Source organism: Sciurus carolinensis, chromosome 4 (assembly GCF_902686445.1).
Source record: "Sciurus carolinensis chromosome 4, mSciCar1.2, whole genome shotgun sequence".
Lineage (NCBI taxonomy): Eukaryota > Metazoa > Chordata > Mammalia > Rodentia > Sciuridae > Sciurus > Sciurus carolinensis.
In genome coordinates, this window is record NC_062216.1 from 37,421,714 (window position 1) to 37,446,880 (window position 25,167).

The window sequence follows — 25,167 nt, forward strand, 5'->3', positions numbered from 1 at the left end:
TCAAAAATCTGGTCTTTTTATTGATTGACATCTATGTAAATCTGGCATCCTGGTCATTTTAGAAACAAGACCTTTTTAAAGGACTTAAGACCTGGGGTCTGGTCATTTGCCAGCACCTCAAAATGTCACATTTGGACCCTGTTGCATCCTTTTTGGTTCTTCCAGATTAAGTTCTTGGTTAAAAATATTTTAACTTCCATTTAGCAGCACCACATCAGACACATCATCAACAATAAAAAACTCAAACACACTGGTGATTTTAAGTTTGAATTTGTTTTGAAATAAAAATGCAATAACAAATTATTACAAAATTGTCACACAGGAACACACCTTAAGATACCATTACATGCTACATTTTCTTAAAAAAAGTCAATAGATTCAGTCAATTAGCTGTCAATTAAAATGTTAGTTCCTTTCTTTGAGCAAAACGAAAGCTCATGTGAAATGTTGGACTGAAAGCCAGTGAGACCCGCCAGAGCAGTCAGTAATGGCTCAACATCTCAAGGAGTGAGGAAGTCAGAATTCTGGCCTCTCTGGCTGAGGCTAAGCTCTGGCTTCCAGTTTCCCTCTGTGCATAGGATGGGCTCCAACTGGATGCTTCTGAGGTCCTGTGTACATGGTCCTTTTACTGTAGGGAACTACATAAAATGTTGCCACTATTTTACTTTGATTGTAAACTTCAGAAAATAACATTTACAAATTTTACCACAAGGAGTACCATGATTTTTATTATGACTCTCACCACCTTTGGAAAACTCTCTATTTCATAAATTTCTGATTTGGTTCATCTTCTTACATCATTATTCATGTCTAAGGAGCATCTGCCACATGCATACCCGTACATATAAAAATCCAGCTGGTGGTCTTCTTCTGAAGCTGAGTCTATGGCTCTGCCTACACTGAACAGGCAGGCTGTGCCACATCTCAGGTTCAAACCATCTTCTCTCAAATTACAGAGTGCCCAGCTGATCATTTATTGTTCTTTCCTTATATTTTCACTATTTACTATGCAAATCATATTTTAGTATGTTCCTATAGCATTTCTTCATATAGCCTAACAATCAAAAATTGAATTTTTTTCATATTGTTCTTTACACATTTTGTTGGTCTGTACATCTCAGCTGATTTGCATAAAAACAAATGAGAAGAAACATGCTGGTAGATCTTAGCACCTTATAGTTATGATTCGGTCCTTCAATTAATGTTGTAAGTTAGGCTTAAAAAAATCAACTCAGCTTGCTCATACTTTCTCTAAAATATTCAGTTCCCATCTCCATTGTAAACTTTTTTTTTTTTTTTTTAACAACAGACATGCTCAGAACAAATAGCACAAAACCATGAGTTTTGACAGGTGATAAAAATACACTTGGCTGACTTCCATTTATCAATTCTAAAATAATGGACTTTGAACATGCCCATGTCCCCAAGTTGTAAGATCCATGATTCCACATCATCATTTCTGTAGTTTGACAAAAACTAGAATGCACAGTCTTCAGTGTATGGGGAGAATATTAAAATTCATCATCACCAAAATGTTTCACTTCTTCATAAATTAAAAACTCAAAGCATGGCATCACTAAATCTTGATAATTATGAAAGATGTAAATTTATAATTTCCTCTCATAAAGATTGCACCATTATCCATATTTATTTATTCCTAATTAAATTCAAGTCCAACTACCTGATTTTGAGTTTGAGGTAGCTTCATTGTGGTTCTAATGCAGAAGTGGTACGTTTCAAAGTACCATCTTTAGACAAAATTTAAGTGAGAGAGGAAATAAAAGTATTACTCATATTGTTTTTTCACTTGGCATACAAATGAAAAAAAATTCAACTATTTCTTTAGTGATAAAAATACAGTTCTTTTGTGAGCATGGACACAATACATGGAATCTGTTTCTTTGCATGAAAAGTGGAGTCAAGGGAAAAAGACTCAAATTCTGTTGCTACCTTCCGGTTTACCCGAGTAAGGATATGCATAAATTCAAGCTTATGAGCATGTAGTTTCAGCATTGCACAGAGTGACTGGATGAACCAGGATCCATCCTTGGAATTTCGCCAGGAATAGTAACCTACAAGGCAAAATATAACCAAAATACCATGGATACCTGACTTTAGTTGATTCTATACATTATCATATAACCACAATGATAAAAATAAGCATAAACTTCCACATGTCTTTTTAGCCATTAAAAGTAAAAATGGCCTCTCTGGTTTTAGGAGTAATGATCTTGAAGGGGGAAAATGTGCACTGTGCATTGTGCATTGACTTCTGCTTTCAGCAGGGAAAGAGAATTATGGATTAACTTTACCACCAAGTTACTGGGAGTTTTTACTTTCTAGGCTCCAGCTCCCACAGGAACGAACAAAGTAAACATGCAGAAAATGGGGTGATGCAAAAGCAAAGATATATAAAAAGGACTATTATAAGTTACCTGGGCTTTCAATCAGATTTCATCTTATTTTAGTACTGGCTTAGTCAAGAAATAAATTGCGTATGTCTGCACACACATTTGAGAATGCTGTTAGTTACAGCCATCTGAATAAAGTACAATAAACACAGTATTCAAAAAATCTGAAAAGGGAAAACAGTGTTTTTATTGTACTTTTTCAGATCAGCTATTGCATTTAACTTAGAAGTATTTCTCCTGGAGAGATAACTATAAGATAAAGGAAACCATATTGGACATATTTAAAAATGTAACACTGTTTAATAATAGATTTAGTTTCCAAACTCTTTGACACCTATAGTTGTATAATAGTTGTATAAAATAAAATATTTATGTATATGATGACATGTTTAATACAACAAAAAATGTGGATGTTAACAGTGTGTATATATATATATATATATTTTTTTTTTTTTTTTTGCGGTGCTGGGAATTGAACCCAGGGCCTTGTGCTTGTGAGGCAAGCACTCTACCAACTGAGCTCTATCCCCAGCCCAACAGTATATTTTTATATTATTTTTACCTTCTTTATTTTTTCCCACTCACTTCTATACTGCTCTATACTAGTCAAAATAGATGATTCCTTATCCACAGGGAATATGCTACAACATCCCCAATGGATTCGTGAACTCTATATATGCTGTGTTTCTCCCTATGTGTGGATTATCTGAAGGATTATTTTTTCCCAAGACTACAGAAATATTGTTACATTTTTATTCAACCGTCTTAGAAAATATGGATGTAAACAGTTCTGAGTCTTAGAAAAAAAAAAATAAATCCTTTGGATAATACACACAGATGTTCATGTCTTCTACCCACAACTTAATGCCTTTTCCATCTTAAGCACTCATCAGGTACTGTGGTCACAACTTCTGCAGTTTGCTTTATAACAGCAAAATTAGCATGAATTTCTTTTTCTTCTTCACAGCTTCATGAGAGGAGATTCATTCTTACTGTGTATCTTAGAAACCTCAGCATGAATTTTTTTCTATATAAAGTAAAAAACTTTCATTTAAAAAAATTTTTTTTTCACGTTAGGTTACCACATTATGGCTTCTCTTTGGCATATCTGAATTTCCAACATTACTACTTTTGCACTTTGGGGCCATTATTGAAACAAGGGTAACTTGAAGAATGAAGCATTGATAACTTAACATTCAATATGACAACTGAGATGGCTACAATGTGACTAATGAGTGGATAGCAGATACAGCCTGGGTATGGTAGACAAAGGGGACAATTCATTTCTCAGGAGGAATGGAAGGAGATTTCATCATACTACTTAGAATATTGTGTGATTTAAAATCTAATGAATTGTTTACTTCTGGAACTTTCCATTTAATATATTTTCAGGCTGCAGTTTGACCATGGGTAACTAAAAATACAAAAAAGTGAAACTATGGACAAGGGAGGACAAACTGTACCACTCTTCTATTTTAAGAAGTGGGTGAAGCTCTGACTTAGCCTCTGTTGTCATATAGTACACTCTCTTTAAGTTTGTGAATGGCACTAAGTCTACAATTTTTTGAGACTTCTCTGTCATAAAGGTATCCTAAAATATAGGAAAGTTAGTTGTTTTTTAGGGATATCAAAATCTTGACAAGTTTCCGGAACACAATCTTCATTGCTTAAGTCTCCAAATGATCAAAGGGTAATTCATTTAAAATCTATACCCAAGCAACAATAGGTGTTGGCGAGGATGTGGGGAAAAAGGTACACTCATATATTGCTGGTGGGGCTGCAAATTAGTGCAGCCACTCTGGAAAGCAGTATGGAGATTCCTTAGAAAACTTGGAATGGAACCACCACTTGACCCGGCTATCCCACTCCTTGGCCTATACCCAAAAGACTTAAAATCAGCATACTACAGTGATGCAGCCACATCAATGTTCATAGCTGCTCAATTCACAACAGCCAGATTGTGGAACCAACCTAGATGCCCTTCGATTGATGAATGGAAAAGAAACTGTGGTATATATACACAATGGAATATTACTGAGCCATAAAGAAGAATAAAATTATGGCATTTGCAGGCAAATGGATGAAGTTGGAGAATATCATGCTAAGTGAGATAAGCTAATCCCAAAAAACCAAAGGACAAATGATCTCTCTGATAAGAAGATGATGATACATAATGGGGAGTGGGAGGGAGGCAAGAATGGAGGAAGGATGGATTGTATAGAAGAAAAAGAGGGGTGGCAGGGGTGGGGATGAAGGAAATATAACAGAATGAGACAAACATCATTACTCTATGTACATGTATAATTACAAAAATGGTATGACTCTACCTCATGTACAACCAGAGAAAAAAGTGGTACCCCATTTGTTTACAATGAGTCAAAATAAATAAATTATAAAAAAAATCTATACCTACCATTCACTATGTATAACTTTCTTACCTGGTGCTGTGGAATATGCATATAAGAAGTCAGCCTCAACTGGTATTTTTTGGCATGCCATGTCATCATCGATACCACTGTCTGTCTCAATGCCACAGTCTAGTTCTGTACCCCGGCAGGCCTACATGTTAGAAAATAAACATTTAGGGCTGGGGAGATAGCTCAGTTGGTAGAGTGCTTGCCTTGCAAGCACAAGGCCCTGGGTTCGATCCCCAGCACCAAAAAAAAAAAGGAAAATAAACATTTATTTTAAAACTGTGTGTATATATGTAACCCATATCTAAGAAATAGAAAGGTTGTATAAAAACCAGTGCAAATTTTACTGAGTCTATCAAAAGTCTAAAATTGAAATGTACTCCATATTTTCTAAGTAAGGTTCAAATGAATAAAAATATAACCGTAGTTCTGTAGTCTTAGAAAAAAACTAAATCCTTTGGGTAATCTACGGTGAAGTAAATTAATCTCTGATGAATTCTCAAAAACCAATGTGCTCAATTATATACTACCTGAATAATGAAAAGTTTGGGTTTTCCAGTTAGACTTCTACAATAATCTCCTCTGAAGAAACTTGTTATTTTTTTCAGGTCAACAGGTCCATTTGTTCCAAAAATTATTCCTTCATCACCATGGCTTAGAATTACACAAATAAAGCTGCTCCTTTTGCTATGATCTTCTTTAGAAACTGGAAAGACATTTACAAGGAAAAACAACTCTTGCAACTTTATTCAACAATCTCAGACATACTATAGGAGATGGAAAAAAATGAGACTAGCAATGTACAACCACAAGAATGGGAAGATCCTAATTAGAATAAGTTATCTCCATGTATGTATGATATGTCAAAATACACTCTACTGTCATGTATATGTAAAAAGAAAAAAAAAAGAAAGAAAACTGGGAATAGAACTGAGATCCTCTAAACCTATTTTGGGGCAGAGCCACAAACCTGAAACCATTTAGGGGGCTGACATGAATAAAATTTTTTCTTCTTATTAAAATATATAAGATCAGAATTATGTGCAGTATAATTCCACAATTTTTATACTTTATTATTTGTAAAATCTTAGCTAGGTCACAGTATAAAATTGGCCAATGAAGGTCATTCTTCTAATTATTTCTTACCATTGTGCATTAATTCCACAATTTCTTCACGTGTAAGGTCATTTTTATGCCTGACTTCATATTTCAAGTTCAGGAATGTTTCTCTGAGGTTTGCTGCATCTACATCTGTACCAGACCGAGAGGCCATTCCTTGCAACAGAAAGAATTACTTTTAATTGCATTTTAAAAGAATATCTGCTTTGAAATAATGAACTATGCAGCAATTCACAAACTCAATGAATTCTTCCTTTTAAATGATAAGAAAATTCAAATTATTTTAAATATGAAACAAAAAACCTCTTTAATTTCTTAGAAGACTTTATAATACAAGTTGTCTCAGTGTTATAAATACAAGGATATCTTTAACAGATGTTTAGACAGTGAAAAATAGAAATGATTTCAAATGCTTAACAATAAGGGTTTGGTCAAATAAATTATGATTCATTTATCTAAGTGAGTACTTTTAAAATATATATATCCATTTATATAATGGAGTGCCTTTTTTAATATAAAATTTTGCCATGGGAAAATGATCATTTAAAAAAAACCCTAAAAACCAGTATGATTCTATTTTTGTTTAAGAAAAAATTATATATATTCACAGGGACTAAATTTCTTTAATTCTAAGTTTATAACAATTTTAAGATATATTACTGCCTTCATATCTCATTAATACTGTTCATCAGATATTCTGCTATGGGTAATTTCCTTTAATCTTTCCAACCACTGTGGGAGTTATCATTACTAGCTTCATTTGTATAGATGTGGGACATGTGGCACAGATGATTTAAGAAACTTGTCCAGGGCTGGGAGTATAGCTCAATGGTAGAACATGTGCTTAGCCTGGGGGAAACCCTGGGTTTAATACCCAGTACAACAAACAACAACAAAAACAAAAAAAACAAAGATAAGAAAGAAAAGAAACATGTCTAAAGTTTGTGGGTCACTTTACAGGATGGAAAACACTGCTAGTCATTCAAATTTCAAACCATGAAAAGCCAGACTCCTTGTCTAAATACTTTTTTGGGGAAATGGAATGACATGCTTTTTAAAAGAAAGAAAAGGAAGGACGGAAAAGAAACAAAGGAAGGAAGAAAGAGTAAGTCCAACAGTGTAAAATTCCACATGCCAATACAAGTATTCATATTAGATGAGACAGAATACTGTTATGGTTTAGGTATGTGGTGTCCCCCAAAAGTTCATGTATGAGACAGTGCAAGAAGGTTCAGAGGTGAACTGAGTGGTAACTGAAGGCAGGTGGGGTGTGGCTGGAGGAGGTGGGTCACTGGAGGAATGCCTTTGGGGTATATTTGGTTTGTCCTAGAGCTCCCCCTCTGCTTCCTGGTGTGATGTCTTGAGGTGGTTCCCTCCACCACACCATTCTACCATGATGTTCTGTCTTGCCTCTGCCCTGAGGAAGTGGAGTTGGCCATCTATGGACTGAGACCTCTGAAACTGTGAGCCTTGAAATAAACTTTTAAACTTTTCCTCAAAATTTTTTGTCAGGTCTTTTGGTTACAGCAATGAAAAAGCTGACTAAAACGAATAACTACAAGTAAAATTTTAAAAATGCGTAAAAAAGGAACAAAGTGTTTTGTCTTTCATGTAACAGTTGAAGTTGGTCTCTAAACTTAGAGCCAAAAGCGATAAAAATGGTACCATTCAGATTTAGAGACCAATTTTTCAACTATACTGTCCTCAGTCCTTAATATATCTAACACTAATTCCTGCTTATCTTTCTAATATATTATCTGACTTCCTTCCATTCTCACTACCATTATGGTTGGGAGTCTCCTAAATTAGATCTATACATCTAGTTTCTCTAATTAAAAATTAATTCCAATGTTATTAACATGCTGATTGAAAATATTATTACGGCATTATCTTAAAGATGAAAAACAGGGAAACAGACAAAATGCTCATTCATATGGTAAGATATGAAAATTAAACAATGGTATATTTATGTGATGCAGTAATATATAACCATTAAAATAACAGATAGAAAAATTATGCAGCAACATGAAAAAAATGCTTATAGTGCACTGAGTGGGAAAGTAGGATACAATGAGTTTGCATGAGTTTTCAAAAACCACTGTCAAAAAAAAAAAAGGGCTGGGGAGATAGCTCAGTCGGTAGAGTGCTTGCCTTGTAAGCACAAGGCCCTGGGTTCGATCTCCAGCACCCAAAAAAAAAAAAAAAAAAAAAAAAAAGACCAAGGAATGTACCAACATGTTAATTAAGTTTTTGGGATTATGAAGTATTTCGTTTTCTATATTGTCTAAAAAGATATTCCAAAATGTGCTATGAGATTGAAATCATATGTAATGCACTGAGAATGAGACTTGGTGCTTAGTCCACAGTGAATTTAAACAAGCAGTTTCAGTGATCGAGGTAGAAAATGGAAAAATAGGTTCAAGAGAAAATGGCAAGAAGTGAAGATGGCAAGCTCAAACTACATGTCTTCAAAATTTAGGGAAGAAGGGAAGGAGACAAGTAACGGATCAAAGCTTAAGAGGAAGCAGAGTAAAACATAGGTGTCCTTAATATGTAGTCTCCATCCTCTTTGTAGAGTATAGGAAAAGGGCAACAGAGTAAAACAGAACAGACGAAGGGGGGACTAAGAGCTGGGACCCTGGAGTCAGATACACCAGGGCCCAAACTATAGTTCTGCTATTATATCCCTACATGACTGTGCAAGGTTTTTAACTTTCTATGATCTAACAGTAGCTACTTCTCTGGATTGTTGTAAAAATAAAAGACATAATATCTGTGATGTGCCTTGCAGGTTCTGAAAAGAAAAAATACTATACTTGGTAATTGTTGAGAACCTTTCATTAGTATAAAAGAGTGAGTAGAAGAATAAAGAAGCAAGGGCTACAGGTTAGTAGGGGAGAAGTCAAGCACACAAACAGGAGGCTAGCTGGGGGAAGAGGAGGAGCTTCTGAACACTGGCAGAAAAGTTCAGATTGTCTTATAGGACCTGTAGGGTCCTGCCTTTTCTCTACTTTATGGCTATTCTGTATCACAGTTTTACTGTTTTTTTGTTTTTTTTTTTTTTTTTAAATATCACATCAAATACAAATGGCACAAATGCTTGAAAAGTTTAAAATATTAGGTAAGAGACATACCAGTGCTTTTATGAAAGTTCTTATTATTAATTATTAAACATACACCCATTTCAGGATAATCCATTTTGTAACTATTGTCCAAGGATATTCCAGAGTCCATTGATTTGCTTCCATGTATGATCTTTCTGTTTGGAGATCAAACAATAGTTTAAAAAGGTAGAAATGACTGGATTGATTCATTAATAAAACTTTTATGACTCCTAAGAACAGTTAACATTTATTTGTTTAAGACTAGGCACCAAACTTTCTGCTAATGGTTTTTCTTCTTTTAAATTTTACAACCCATTTTACAGATGAGGAAATGATTGGCCTGAGGCTAAGCAATGTGCTGAAGGCACAGTATGCAGATACTGTGTCAGAGTCAAGGCTGGAAAAAAATTTTGCTGGATTTTGGAGTTTAGGCTTTTAACTTCTGTTTCATGTTTTCCCCTATATTTTAATAAAATTTCATCAAATGCATTTTATAATTTAAAAAATTTTTTTGCAACTCTGTGAAATAGTTTATCTTTTAGGGAAAGACTGACATCTTAAAAATCACCCTGAAATGATAGAGAACCACTAAATTGTTCCTTAAACTCTATGAGCAAATTAATAATTTATTAATACACAGAAGTACTATTATAAATAATGGAAAATACTTGACTGGAAATCACTTATCTAAAAACCTTGGTTATCTAAGCTGGGCATGGTGGCACATGTCTATAATCCCATGAATCAAGAGGCTGAGGCAGGAGGATCCCAAGTTCGAGGCTAGCCTCAGCAACTTAGCAAGACCCCAACTAAAAATAAAATAAAAAAGACTGGGGATGTGGTTCAGTGTTATGTGCCCCTGTTTTAATCCCTAGTATCAAATAAATAAATAAATAAATAAACATAAAAAATATAAACCTTGGCTATCCAGATCAGGGGTCAGTAAACTGATTTTTAACAGGACAAATAAGAAGTATTTTGGGCTCTCAGGCTATCTAGTTTCTGTTGCAGTTACTCAATTTTGCTGGTGAAATTAGCCCAGAACATTATGTGAATGAACAGGTATGGATATGTTAAAAAAACAAAAAAAAAACCAAAAAAAAACCAGACCATAATTCTGATCATGATCTAAGAATCTGGAAATAACAAGTACAGGAATAGCCAAACACCAAAACCTTAAGTCCATGTACTCAATTACTTGACCTTAGAGTATTTTAGATTTTATACAATTTCAAAAATGTTGTTGGAACAAAAATTAAAAGCAGTCAATTAAAGGAGTCAAGGTAAGAAAACAACTTTTACATTTAGCTAGATGTTAAGAGCCCATATTTTAGAGGAAAAATGAAAACCATAAATTCTGAGTGATTTGACCTTCAGGTTGTACAGTATGGGTGAGCCTCACTAATCCAAAAATCCAGAATGAAGTACTCAAAAATATGAAACTTTTTGAATAGCAACTGGAAGATTCCACACCTGACCTCATATGACAGGTTTCAATCAAAATGCAGGTGCACTAAAAATGTAAGAAAAATTAACCTTCAGGTTTCTCTGTAAGATTTTTATAAAACATAATTTAGTGTCTAGACTTGAGTCCTATCCCCAAGACATCTCATTATGTACACGAAAATGTAGCCAAATTTGAAAGAACATGAAATCCAAAACACTTTGGTTCTCATCATTTCAGATAAGGGATACCACCCTGTAAGACCACAGAACTTTAACTCCTCTCTCCTCATGTCCATTCCCTAATACCTCCTGCTGCCTCCTTAGGAGGTAGGTCCTCTACCAGCAATATGATCACTAGACCAGGAGGAGTCAGGCCTTAAAAAGATTAGAGACTCAAAATATGGGAATATGAGGATACCTTATAAGATCAAAACAACCCTAAACCTATTTGGGGCCTATATACAATTTCCTATTTACATGATATTCTGTATGACAAGAAAATAGTGAAATGTGTAAATCACTTTAAAAGTATTTAAACACAACAAACAACAACAACAAATTCTGGAAAATGGGATTGCATTTCAAAAGTTTTTAAATTCGGGGAAAATTCCTTTGTTAAACATGCTAAATCTTTACTACTACTAACTTGTAGGTAGCATTGCTACAATATAATTGTTTCATAGTAAGATTAGTTTGTAATTCCCACAGTGGTCTACAATAATACTGGGTCTCAGAAATAAACTTAATAGAATTAAAAATTTTTTTTTTTATTGGCAGATAACAATTATACATATTTGTGGGGTACACTGTGATATTTTGGCACATCTAAATGTACCAATGTCTAAACATTGGGTCGATCAACTCGGAATACTTAAAAAGTATAACAAAAGATTTCACATGGAAAATAAGAGAAATGAATTAAATGAAGAGTTTTACCTTTTTCATTTCTTCATCTACTAGTTATTGAAAGTATTAATGAGCAAATTGGAAGGAACACAAAAGAAACAAAGTAGCAGTAAAAGATAATCTAGAACTAGGCAATTCTTCCTCAGACTAAAAATTGACATTACAATTTAAAATCTAGAAACAAGAGGTCAAAAGACCCCCAAACAAGGGTGTTAGGGGAGGGGTGGGGCAGTGGGGATGGAAAAGACGATAGAATGAGACAGACATTATTACCCTACATACATGTATGATTACACTACTGGTGTGACTCAGCACCATGACAGCCAGAAGAATGAGAAGTTAGACTCCATTTGTGTACAATGTGTCGAAATGCATTCTAGTGTCATGTATAACCAATTAGAACAAATAAAAAAAAAGAAATATTTGATAAAAATAAAATAAAACAAAAACCAAAAACCAAAAAACAAACTCTAATCCTGTGCAATGATTTGAGAAGGGCCAGCGCACTCTGAGGGGTGAGTCCTGAGTCTGCTGTCCGGTACTTCTAGTCATGGGACTAGGTTTCTGGTCATGAATCAGATACTGTACAGGTCTTTCCCTTCATCCTCCTCAAGCTTCTTTGAGTTTTATTACCTCCATTTAGCCCTTATTCTGCTTCCCCATTTCTCAAAATCTGCTGTACTCCACATAGCCTTTTCCTCTGATTGTGCAGAATTCTATTTAAATACTCACGCTTCAAAATTTTTAATGGATTTTGAATCCACTGAGTTTTCACTGTTCTCCATGGTTACTTTTCTTAACTAGAATGTAAGAAAAATAGAATAAGTCAGTCACTATAAAATCAATCCATTATATTAGTCTTTCCACTGATTATTTCTCCAGATACCCTTGTTTTTCCTCTGCTGTTGAAAGTCTCTGTGAGTCAGACCTGTAGAGAATGATCTATGAATTACATATAATGAATCATATCAGTACACAGAGAAATGTGCAGCTGGATAAAATTTTTCCATTTGTGTAACTCTGCCAGATCAAGATAGGGAATGCAACTTGTTTCCTTTGTCACACAACAAATCAGATCATCTATAGGAACTTGGCTTCCAACTAAACACAATTAAAATAAAAACCAAAAACTTACCATAATGGTATGCCTCAGAAAATACTACTCTAGGGGCTGGGGAGATAGCTCAGTCGGTAGAGAGCTTGCCTTGCAAGCACAAAGCCCTGGGTTCGATCCCCAGCACCCAAAAAAAACCAAAAAAACAAACAAACAAAAAAGAAAATAATACTCTACAATGCTTAGATTCCCAAGAGATACAGTACCAAGTAATTCTTTTTTTTTTTTTTCTGGTACAGGGGATTGACCTCAGGGGCACTTGACCACTGAGCCACATCCCCAGCCCTATTTTGTATTTTATTTAGAGAAAGGGTCATACTGAGTTGCTTAGTGCCTCACCATTGCTGAGGCTGGCTTTGAACTGGTGACCTTCCTGCCTCAGCCTCCTGAGCCACTGGGATTGCAGGTGTGTGTGCGCTACCGCACCCAGTGTAGTACGAATCTTTATTCTTAAACTGAGTTTTAAGATCCCAACTTCTCATTTAGGGTGTGGAAGAGACTAGGAAATCTAGAAGTTAAGTTTCTGCTTTGACTCTTCCATCAAATGCATCTCACACAGTGAACAGGTCCTTACAGTCGAAGCAACCACCACTTACTGAGCACTTACTACACATCAGGTACTTTGTGAAGCATCTCACCTTTACTCTTCCCAGAAATTCTACAAAGTCAGGAAACCAACTTTTAGTGATGAAGTGAGTTTGTTCATAGATGCCCACTAAGTGACAGGTGCCCTTCTTTTTCCACTCTACTGTACTGCCTGAGGAAGTTCCTTATTACTTGACTTCTGTGGTTCTATTATTAGTAGTCTCTAGCTTTCCAGGAACAAAGGGACTTGCCCTTGGACTTCCCAAATAAGAAGAAAACAGGACAGAAATAAAACAAAAAACAAGAACAAAAATGCTCAAATGAATTTCTCAACTCTCGAAGTCCTAGAATGTCAAAAATTGTAAGCAAAATACAACTTTAACCTCAGTTCTATGCTAAGATAAAAAATACTGGAAGAATATACATTAGGACTCATCACCCACAAAAGGCTTTCTAGAAAGTCCCCTGCTTCTGAAGTTTTAAAAATCATAGTGCAACATACATGGAACTTATCATTTTAACCATTTTGAAGTGCATGGGTGAGTGGCATTAAGTACAGTCACACCGTTTGCACAACCATCACCAACAACCTCTCTGGAACTTTATCTTCCTAAACTGAGACTGTACAAAGGCCCCCCATTCAAGATCTTCTGGAAAACAATCCCTTCCCTTCTCCAAAGCCAGATTCCTCCCTCTCCTCTCTCTGGTTTTGTGTGTACTTCAGGTGAGAAAAGTAGAAAAAGGATACAGAAAAAACAAAGTCCATTTCTTTTTTTTTTTTTTTTGATTTAACACATTTTAAAAATTTCACTTTTCCCCATTTCTTTATAAAAGTCATCTCCTCACTAGCAGCTCTCTCCCCGAGTGGGGGAGGTAGGTGGAGGAGGTTGGGCACTTCCAAAGTAAAAGGGAAGGGGGCTAGAGCCCAGGGTTACCTCTGGAGGTTCTCCTGGACCTGTTTCAACAATGTGTCAAAGTCAAGAGAGTCAAATTTACTCTTTACAGGAGCAGGGTCAAAGTCCTCCTGGCTAGAATCAGGATCAGAATAGCTTCTCTTGCAGAACTTCCCCCAAAACAAAGATCAAAGGGCTGCTCCTCTGCTTGCCCCAGGCCACTCTCAATGGCTGCAAACATCTCCTCTGCATATCGATAGCTGTAGTTACCACCTTTTCACCCTTGGTCTCAGAAGTGGATGGTGCACTCCTCAATCTCTCTAAAAACAGAAAACCTGCCAGAGAGGTGACAGGAGGCAGCTGTACAGCTCTTACTGCTCACATGACCATTATCAAAGGCAGAGTGCGGCAGAAGGAAGTCCATTTCAATGTAAGGACAGAAAGGGAATGTTTCATCTTCTCTCAAAGCCAGTCTGTTTGCATTTCTATAAAAGCTCTTCACTTTTCTACCCTTTTACTTCCTGTAGGCTTTCTAGAAAATCAATAAAAGCACAACTGGGTAGAATCATCTTTTAGTTAGTTAGTAAATATTCAGTGAGCACATACTTTGTGCCAGGTACTAGCCTAGGCACTTCAACAGAGTGGAAGACAAAACAAAGTTCCTCCCTTCAAAAAGCTTTCATTCTTGGCAGAAGTAATTATGAATTAATAATAAGATTTTGGATACTGGCAGGAGCTACGAAGAATATAAGGTAAACTAATAAACTGGGAGTGTGAGTTATTTTAGCTAAGGTGGTCAGAGGAAAGTCATCTTTGAGGTGATATTTACAGAGATTAAATGATATAGGCATTACTATTAGAGGCTGTCACTGCTGGGAGAAGGAACAGCAGTAAAAAGTAAAAAGGCCTTGGAAAGTTTGCTGCTTGCATGTGCAGAAGGACCAGTTTGACTAGTGCATGATAAAGGAAGAGCAGTGAAGGGAGGTGAGAAGGGAAAGGCAAATTACCTAAGGTCATAGGAATAGGAAGAACTTTGATTCAGTCCTAGTTATAAGGAGAAACCCCTGGAGCATCTTAGGAGGGGCAGCACGCTGATAAAGGAAGAATCAGTTACAGGTGGTCAGAATGGAAGCACATGGTCCGGTGAGCATGAATCATCCTAGCAGGAGGTGACGGTAGCCTGATCTGGAGTTGAACAGTGGATGGATAGCTAAGAGTCTAGAAGTAGGGGAGAGATCAGGGCAACAGATATACAGGGGCACCCTGCTATTTAGAGGTTTAGTAGAGAAATTGAATGAGTGTGGTGTACAAAGTATGCAAAAGTCTTTCAAAGAAAGCGTGTTCAACCACTTCAAGTCTTGCTAAGAGGTCAATTTATATGAGACCACTGGCTTTGTCAAGAATGTTATGCATATAGTGGGATAATACTATCCAAGACCTGAAAGTGGGCAAAAGAGATTTCTAGATATCATTTCAATGGGGTGCTAGGCATTCTCTAGAACTCTCTGGGATATTGAATTCTCTAGAACTCTCTGGGATATTGAATTCTGTAGGATATACTCTTTTAACTAATCTCTTGACAGCTACTTCACAACTCTAGGAAGTTAACCCATAGAAAAGAGCTAGGCAAATGATTCTTGTCTATAGCAGTGAAAATGAATTTTGTCTTGTAATGATGTAATTAATTTCCACCTGATAAAAAATACCCCTTCCAATTTACATTACACCCTACAAGACAGTAACCAGTTTTGTATATTAACAAATTCCTTTCATCATGCTCAACTGTCTACATCTATTCTTCAAATTCTCCTTTCAATTATTCTTAACATCTTATTGGTTCCATTATTAATTAATTAAATGAAATATTTAACATGTTAATTTTATATCTGCCCAATAGCCAAGTTTTTAACTTTTTAAAAGTTCTATTTTAAAAGGGCTAATTGTTGTGGAGAACAAAAGTGAGTAAAGACAACTCCAGTTTTGATTGTTTGCAGTGTGGGGGTCTGAAACCTGGGTCTCATGCATGCCAGGCAAGCATGCCACCAATGTGCTACACCTCCAGCCTCAGTTCTTTCCAATTTTGCTGTGAAAAGAGAAATGGGACAGTAGCTTGAGGGGGACAAGGAGTGGGCGATGTTTCTTGTTTCAGTTTATTTTAAAGATGAGCCATGTTGAGGACTTAAGAGTGATGAAGAAAACAAGTAGAAGGTAGAAGTAGAAGGTGAGAGCTGGGGATATAGCTCAGTTGGTAGAGTGCTTGCCTTGCAAGCACAAGGTCCTGGGTTCAAATCCCCAGCGCCGCAAAAAAAAAAAAAAAAAAAAAAAAAAGGAAGGTGAGAAATTAGTAAGGCAGGAGGAAAGAATAAAGTTCTTAAGGGGTGAAAGGAGGTATCAAGTTTATACCTGGAGAAGTATTAACCTCAGGCAAGGGCAGGGACAGCTCACTCATTGTAATGAGAAGGAAGACAAAGTATTCTGATGAAACATGGGAAGGCTGGTGAATGTGATGTTAGGAGGATGAGGTACTTCCCATAAGACTGCATTTATTTCCCCCACATTTTAGAAAATACATTACGAGACAAGAGTCTCCAAATGCCCTATATCTATATAACAGAGGACATTGTACTCATATGGTCTTAACCATATTTTACCAAGTAATAAAAACTGTTCATGCACAATGCTAGCAAAGGTGTAGGAGGTAGACAGTCTCATATTTTACTGGAAGATGCATATATTGGTAAGATTTCTCAACAGTATTTGACAATATGTCTTCCCCTACTTCCTAAACTGTAAAGTTTGATGTGGTAAATTCCTTTTTTTTTTTTTTTTTCCTTATTAAGAATGTATTATAAGCAAATAACCCCAACGGGTGGTGGGAGCAAGGAAAGGGAAAAACCTGTATGAGTCATTACAAAAATTGGAGACTCTGAGAACAGAGAAATGCTTAAGTTACAGCATATCCATATAATAGCTAATGCAGCTAATTAATTTTAATTTTTTGCACTTTTTCCTAAAGAACTTATCAGGGACATAGGGAATGCTCACAATATAAGGCTAAGTAAAATTAAAACACACACAAAAAAAGAACAAAAATAGTTATGCAAACCTTCACATATTTTATTAACAGTGGATGCCTCTGGGTGATGGGAATAGACAACTTATTTACTCCTTAATAGTTTCTAAATTTTTCTATAGCATGTGGATTGTTTTTAAGGCTAGAAAACACTAACAATCATTTTATAAAATAATATTGACAGTGGCAGACTACATCAACCAGCATTCTGCTAAAAAATTTCAACACTTGACCCTGATTCAAGAGTGACAAAAATGAGGCAACTCTCTAAGTGGCCACCCTTCTTTGCCTGTGTTAACCTCAGCACTGTGTTCCAGTCTATCTGACTTTCTCTCTTTCTTTTAATATGGACAATAAAAATGTATTAAGTATAAGGAAAATCTCAAACTTCCATGAACCATAAGCATCAGAGACCCAGTTTTCTCTATGCATGTCAATTCAAAGCCGGCAGACCACAAGCCAAAGTAATCATCTCTCTGAGCTTGACAAATGAGGTGTGGTTAATTTGTTTAACTGAGGGTACAGGGTGGCTAACAAGTCCAGAAACTGGTGAATACATTATAAATGGCTTATTAATACTGCATTATAATTCATGAGAAAATATTATCTTTGTTTTAAGACTTTGTGAGCAATCAATAGAAAACACAGTGGGTCTCATCAGAGACATAAAGATGTCAAGAAAGCATATGAAAAGATATTCTTTGACACATGTCATCAGATAAAAGCAAATTTAAATTAAGACTTAGTCTGAAGCTAAATCTAGTGCTCTTTTTTTTTATTATTGTAAACATATGGGATACATGTTGTTTCTCTGTTTGTACATGGCGTAAAGGCATACCATTTGTGTAATCACAAATTTACATAGGGTAATGTTTGATTCATTCTGTTATTTTTTTCCCTTCCCCCCAATCTAGTGCTCTTAACAGGATCCTTTCTGGCCCTAAGATTTGTCTCAAATTGGCCCTTTGAATGAGTGTCAAATACAGGATTCAAAGGATGTGCTCAGGAACCCCTAAGAGTTGATTAGTTCCCACCAACAAACAAGTTCCTAAAGATCTCTTTCCAAACACTTCTATAGTACACTAACTCTTATACTGGAATACTGATTTTAATAAACTTTTGTCTTGTCTACAATAAGCTGTGGGATAAAACTATTCTCTCTTTATGACTGGTAATAGAAGATTTAAACAGTGACCAGCTTTCTAGAATTTAATAATATTTGCTTTTTGGCTCAGACCAATGTAAGATTTTATCTAATAGTAGGTGACTTTAAGTAGTTGTTCCTTAAGCCAAACTCAGAAAGTCAAAGGTCATATTTTTTTTCTCATATGTGGAAGATAGAAAAAAGGGACAAAAAAGGCATGTGTGTGGGAATCTAATGAAAATTGAGGGGAGACTAACAGAGTAGAAGAGAGGGACCAGGGAGGAAGAGGGAAATACTGGGGAATGATATTGACTATGATATTGTTATATTGTATGTATGTACAAATATGTAACAATGAATCCCATTATTACATCTAATTATATCCTATCAGTAAATATGGGAAGAAGTCATTTTTTTTTCATACTTTAAGCCAGCTTTCTTTAACCAACTATTGAAAGTTTAAAAAGAAAGTTCAGATAGATCAATCTTACTGCAAATAATTATAATTATTTCCAATATTAGAAATGAGAGAGATGAATTTGAAAAAAAAAAAACAAACCATGAATTCTTTCAGCTAAAATAGCTAAAATAGTATCTTATATTTGATAAGGATTTCTCAGGGACAAATACTATAATGGACTTAGTTTACCTCATTATTATGCTGTATTATCTCAGTTATCAGTTGATCTTGATAATTAATTTTTATATGATGGCAAATAAAATCCTTCTAGCATCAGGCATGTGCACATTTGCTCTCTACTTGTCGTCATCTGCTTTTTCCACATAAAGTACTAAAACCATCTCTTGGGAGTGGAGCTCTGTCTCCTGCAGAATTGCTAATGTTACAGTCAGCATTACCTCACCTCCATTAGCTAGTGACTGGCTGAACACAAATTATTCTGGGGATGGTGATCTCATCTTAGAAGGATAAAAAAAATCATCTCCTAAGGGAAATGTTTACCGCCCTAAATGATAACAGGCAGGAGTTTAGGTTCTTACATTTTCAATTGACAAAAGAGACCTAAGAGAAGATAAATAAGAGGTTTTAAAATATATATCCTGGCACAACACCTGACTTAACACCTGTGGTTCCTTACTGTTATGATAAGTGTTATTCTTTGCATCAGTTTAGGATGCTGATGATAAGAAATCAAAGTTTCAAACATATACTGGGTCATGGGGAAGTTGTTAAGTGGAGCAGCTGACATTAGATAGCAACCTGGAACTTAGGTCTTAAAATCACTTCTTTTATTCCTGAATTCCTTTAACACTTACCAAAGTTACAGCAGTCAGATGTTCAAAAGTTAAAAAGTGTTGTCAGTATAATTTACTGTCACTCTAAATAGACATTTAAACACTTCAAGCTGTGTTTTCCTAAGGAAGTGAAAAGTTGGAATGCTTTCCCTATTTACATGCTGGTTAGCCAGTTATTCATTACAATACTGGCATAAAACAGAATAAATTATCTACAGAACTAAAGCAGAGGAATAGAAATTAATTTCTAAAGTTGAAATTTCTATATTAAGTTGTAACAGATTAACTATCTGAAATTAAAAAAAACAAACAAAACAAAACAAAACAAAAAAACCAAAAACCAGCACCCTGTTACCAAAGAATAAACAGTGTGAAAGTTGGCCTGGGGTAGGGATTTCAAAATAAGATATTAAGTTAGTATAAGCAGTTTTAGAGATTCTTAATCAGGAAATCTGTCCCCCATCATTAGGCTGTTCTTGATGACTGTCCTATAGGGACACTCTGAAAAGAGATAAAACCTGGTCTCTGCCCTAAGGGTTTTCTAAATCTCAGGAGACCTAAGAATCAACATTGTTCTTTTTGAATTGTTTCCATGAATATACTTTGAAAAACCACTTCGAAGTAAAAATTTACCTAAGCAACAATAACAATGCCTTTTACTACTGATTAATATAGACTACCCTCAATTAAAAGGTTGCCTTTTGGGCTGGGGAGATAGCTCAGTTGGTAGAGTGCTTGCCTTGCAAGCACAAGGCCCTGGGTTCGATCCCTAGCACCGCCAAAAAAAAAAAAAAAAAAAAAAGGTTGCCTTTTACTTCTGGTTAATATAGACTACCCTCAGTTGAAAGGTCCACATGTATTTGTAAGTCCTTCCAATAACCTGAGGCAAAATGGTCCCATTTTATGCTTCCATTAACTGCAACTTAAGTTTAATAACTTAAAAGTGTCAGAGCCAGAATTCATACAAGGATATGAATCAAGAGAGCCAACTCCCACAACATATTCTATAAGCTACTTAAAATCATATGAGAGTGATAATATCATAGTTAATTTAAAAAAAGGCAATACAAATCCATAATCTGAGAGCTCTAAATTGAGACAAAGAACTTTAGTAACATGTTAAAAACCCACCACAGAGAACTGGAATAGCATATACAGTTGTCCCTCAGCATCTGTGGGTGATCTATTTCAGGAGCTCCCTCGGATACTAAAATCCAAGGATGCTCAAGTCCCTTATATAAAATGGTATTATAGTATTTGCATATAATCTATCATACCTCCTGTGTATTTTAGCTCACCTCTAGATTATTTATGATAATTAATAGAATGAAAATGCTATGATGTTCACAGAATAATGAAAAGGAAAAAAATCTCTACATGTTCAGTACAGATGCAATTTTTTTCCTAATATTTCTGATTTGTGGTTGAATCCACAGATATTAAGGGGCAATTACAGTGCACTAACTATAAGTAATGAAGAAAATAGGAAGGAAGATTATGGCATTTCTGATGCCCTAAGGTATTTACTTCTAAAAACAAAATAACTGGTTTCATGGAAGGCATTCATTATGTCTTTAAGAGATTTCCTACATCATCTCCTGCCTCCAAAGGAAAGGTGAGTCCACTTCAATGTGACTTCTGGGAAGACGTTATCTCTATCAAACAACCTGAAAAATATCAGGGTTATATTTATTACCTATCAGTGATAACAAAGTCTCAAAAGCAGTCACATTTCCAGATTAAGTAAGTGAAAGAGAAAGAACATCTGTGTCACAATAATTTGGGTAAGAAAAGATTTCAGTTGTAACGTACCAGAAGTTTTAATGAAATCTTTCCCATCTGGTCTCTGAAGTTCTTCAGGGACATATAAGAATTACTAAACTGGCACTATCACTGGGCTTGGTAAATTCAATCTCTTAATATTTAAAATGTAATTAAGATGAAAACATGATAAATGGAAAGTAAAATTAAATACAGAATAAACTGAATTCAGTTGTAGCATATGCACAAATGAAGTCATCCTTTCCTTTTCTTTGGTGTGGGTCACACAACCAGAAGACTAGTATGTTCCCCACTATTCAGAGATTCCAACTTTTTGCCACAAGTCAGAAAGAACATCATACAGCATGTGCAAGGGGATCTGCTTTCCTCCTCTCCCAAGTTAAGTCCTGACATATTTTTGGAGGCACAAAAGGAGAAAATAGAAAACCCCCACAGACCTAAATATTTTATATGTAATAATTATAGAATAGAGGATCATAAGTATCATTTATAAAAATTATAGATAACCATAGTAATTGACTGGACATCAACTGGGTACAGATGTGTAGGAACTCCTACTTAGGTTTCTGTTTTTATTCAACAGTTGAAGATCAAGTCTTCCTATTACTTGTTCCTTTTGCACCAGGCGTTTCCTAAGAAGCATCTGTCATATCCTTTACAGTTACTAGACTGTAGAGAAGAATACATGAGGGACTGACTTTATTTAGCATAGTCTTCCACATTTTCTTTTCCTATAACCAGGGTCTGCCAAAAGTGAATGCCTGTTGATTTGTGTATTTTTTTAAATTACAGTCTTATGCTTTTTAATTATTATGCCCTATCTTTTTAGGATTCCTTAGAAAATTATAACTAAAAGGTGGATTCGAAAAGAATGATAGAGATGAAATATGGAGCCATTTTACCCATATGAATATGCAAGACAACAGAAAGAGGTGCTAAGTAAAGTGGTGAGACTGACTTCATCAAGATGTGATCAGCCACTTGAATGTGCTGTGGTCACATGAGCTCTAAAAATGAAATGTAAAACTTAAATTAACCCTGTTACAATCTGAATGTTTGAGCTTTGGCTTTACTTTTCTGCAAAAGGATTTTAAAATATATTTTAGTGAATGAATGAACAATTTAGTGGAGCCTGGCAGTAAAACCTGTTTAGAGTAAAATAAATGAAATGTTGCACTTGGTTAAAACAGATTTGCTTTTGTTATCCTGAGAAAAGGGCTTGCCCCCTGCCATTTTAAGAAACTGGCATATTATATGATATATGAAATTAAAATACTGTTTATAGTTTTCTTTTCAAACCTAATTTAAGACAATCTCCTATTGCTTCAACCTCCTTCTAGATGTTACAAAGCTATTTTTATTTTCATGAATGACACTGTATTCATTCTGGTCCTAGTATTAGATCATTCTTTTAAGTCCTTCCCCAAAGATAGGAAGTATGAGTGGTATTTAGACCTTAAGAAAAAAAATGTGAGGGGGGGCTGGGGAGATAGCTCAGTCGGTAGAGTGCTTGCCTTGTAAGCACTAAGGCACTGGGTTCGATCCCCAGCACCCAAAAAAAAAAAAAAAAAAAAAAAGGTGAGGGGATAGGAATAGAAAAAACAGTAAAATATGAATGAGACATAACTTTTCTATGTTCTTATATAAATACACAACCAGTGTAAACTCCACATCATGTTCTACCACAAGAGTGATCCTAATTAGAATGTTATACTCCATGTATGTATAATATGTCAAAATACATTCTATTGTCATGTATACTTAAAAGAATAAATAAAAAATCACAGAAAAAAAAGGCAGGAATTTTTAGATTTTAAAATATTGTTTATATCTTAAATACCTATTTAACAAACACAAATGTACTAGAAGGAAATGAGCATTCTGTTGTCAGATGGCCTAAGCCTAAGTCCCAAAGTTAACATTTGCTAGCTCATCTATAAATCATTCATAATATATATCTCATAGGGTTGTTGTGAGGATCAGACAAACAAATGTCTGTGACAATACTTTGCAAACACGAAGTTGGATAGAGTATTAGTTATTTTTCTGCATGTTTCGTTCTTGACTTCAGATACTGCCTGAAGAGCTTCTGTATTATGATAGAGTATAATAAAGTTATCTGATAGGGAATGAACATACCCCTGCATCTGCCTTGTTGAGCCACTTTACCTGTAAATATCTGTATAAGATCTGCATATGGGTAGGATCTTAGTCCTTTCTACTACTTCAGTTTGGTCTAAATAAAGTCAATCTCATGGAGTTTGCTTACAATCTAGTAGAGAAGAATACAAATAACTGTAAAGGATATGACAGATGCTTCTTAGGAAACGCCTGGGGCAAAAGGAACACGGAATAGGAAGACTTGATCTTCAACTGTTGAATGAAAACAGACACCTAAGTAGGAGTTCCTATTTGCAAGCAAATGTGATGAGGAAAGGGAATGCAAATGTGTTCCAGGCAGAGAACAGGGATGAAGGTGAACACAGGATTATAAAGAAAGTGAAAGGATACATGGTAAAAGATAAGGCAGTGGAGGGTATTCAAGGCCCTCAGTATTTGGCTTTGTTAACCACATTAGGGTACCCGGTTTACCCTGAGGACAAAGAAACGACATTCCAGATTGTATGTTGTAAGGAATGAACTGGAGAGAGGATGGAGACATTGGGGAGACCAGAGAGGAGGCTGAGACAGTTAGGTGAGAACTTAAGAGTGGCTGAAATCAGAGATGGAGGGATATGCACAGATCTGGCAGACATTTAGGAGGTTGACAAGTCTTGGTGACTAACTGCGGAAGGAGTGGGGTAGGTGAGAGGTATGAGGTTTCTGGGTCCCCAGGCAGCAGTTCAGGTCAGGCTTAAGATCAGACCCACTGAGAATAAGAGTGACAAGTGTGAGAAAGGCACTCTCTATTTCAGCACAAATTGAGAGGATCAAGGAGTTTATACAGTAACTTTGACTATGGATATAGAAACACAGGAAGGAACTGGAGGATTCACGAAAAGCTTCAGGTATGAAAAGGAACTGGGGTTAATGCTTAAAAATTAGCTTTCTGGAAAAACTAAAACTACATAGTTATCCTGAGGGAGGGGGGGGAAATCCAGGCCCCAGGCCTAGAAAGCAGCAAACATCAAACACTCATGCAATAATGGCAGGATCAACTCCCAGAACCAGCGCCTCAGTCAGCGTCTGACCAGCTTTCAGCCCCCAGGGCAGGGTTTCCCCGGAGCCGCTCCTCCCTTCTTGATCCCTGCCTGGGCCTACGGATCCCGCTGCCTCCCGCTCCTCCTCCACCTGCCTCCACCTGCCGGGCCTCCGCGCCCACGGCCTACCCACCCGGCCGCAGACCCCTCCCCGCCTGGCCTCCACCGCCACGGCTCGGCGCCCCGGGGGTTTGGCGTTTAGGGTCCAGCCTCTGTTCTCAGGCCTCCCATCTCCTGGGTCTCCACCCCCAGCCCGGGGTCCAGCTCCCCGGCAGGGTCTCTCTCTCTCTCCGCCGCCTTCACTGCTCGCCCCCGCAGTCCCAGTCATAACAAAACAAAGGATCCGCTGCCCGGACCGCCCATTTCCTCCGTCCCCTTGCCGCAGCTGCAGACACCAGCTAGTCCTCGGGGTGGGAGCCGGGCTGGGGAAGATGGAGGGAGTGAGCCGACGGCTAACCGCTCAGGGCGACAAGGGGCGAGCGCAGCACTTACCGCGCAGCTCCACACGGCTCACACCTCCACACTCGGCGCCTGCCGGGCCTCCGCAGCCCGCTGCCTGGAGAGGCGAGCGAAGAGATAGGCCGGCGCCGCGGCAGGCCCCGCCCCCGAAGGCCCCGCCCTCGCCCCGCCCCGCCCCGCCCCGAAAGCCTATCCTGTGCTCCGTTCGGCCCCGGCCCGCCCCCACCTGCCCGCGCCCGCCAGCCCCGCCGCAGAACGGCGCT

The 25,167-nt window shown here is 36.7% G+C and overlaps 1 protein-coding gene across 2 annotated transcripts; it reads right to left on the minus strand.

Moving 5' to 3' along the window:
• On the minus strand, positions 1–25,030 carry Casp3 (caspase 3). Of its 2 annotated transcripts, none has more exons than XM_047551559.1 (7): positions 24,579–24,805; positions 12,133–12,200; positions 9,079–9,203; positions 5,972–6,100; positions 5,356–5,531; positions 4,850–4,970; positions 1–2,072 (listed from the first exon to the last, which is right to left on the minus strand). In XM_047551559.1, the coding sequence occupies exons 1-7, from the start codon at positions 24,771–24,773 to the stop codon at positions 1,843–1,845; spliced, it is 1,044 nt and encodes a 347-aa protein (XP_047407515.1). In that variant the 5' UTR covers positions 24,774–24,805; the 3' UTR covers positions 1–1,842. The 2 variants fall into 2 exon arrangements, with proteins under 2 accessions (XP_047407515.1, XP_047407516.1); XM_047551560.1 differs by lacking the exon at positions 24,579–24,805 and adding an exon at positions 24,938–25,030 and having other exon boundaries at positions 3–2,072.
• Between the last annotated feature and the right edge of the window lie 137 nt (positions 25,031–25,167).

Coding starts and splice junctions, on each gene's coding strand:
- Casp3 (XM_047551559.1), bottom strand. CDS start 24,773: ATGACTGGGACTGCGGGGGCGAGCAGTGAAGGCGGCGGAGAGAGAGAG. Junction 12,201..24,578: donor GGGGAGGGGTCTGCGGCCGG/GTGGGTAGGCCG, acceptor CTTACATTCTAG/TTAAGAAAAGTAACCATGGA. Junction 2,073..4,849: donor TGCATATTCCACAGCACCAG/GTAAGAAAGTTA, acceptor TTTGCCTTGTAG/GTTACTATTCCTGGCGAAAT.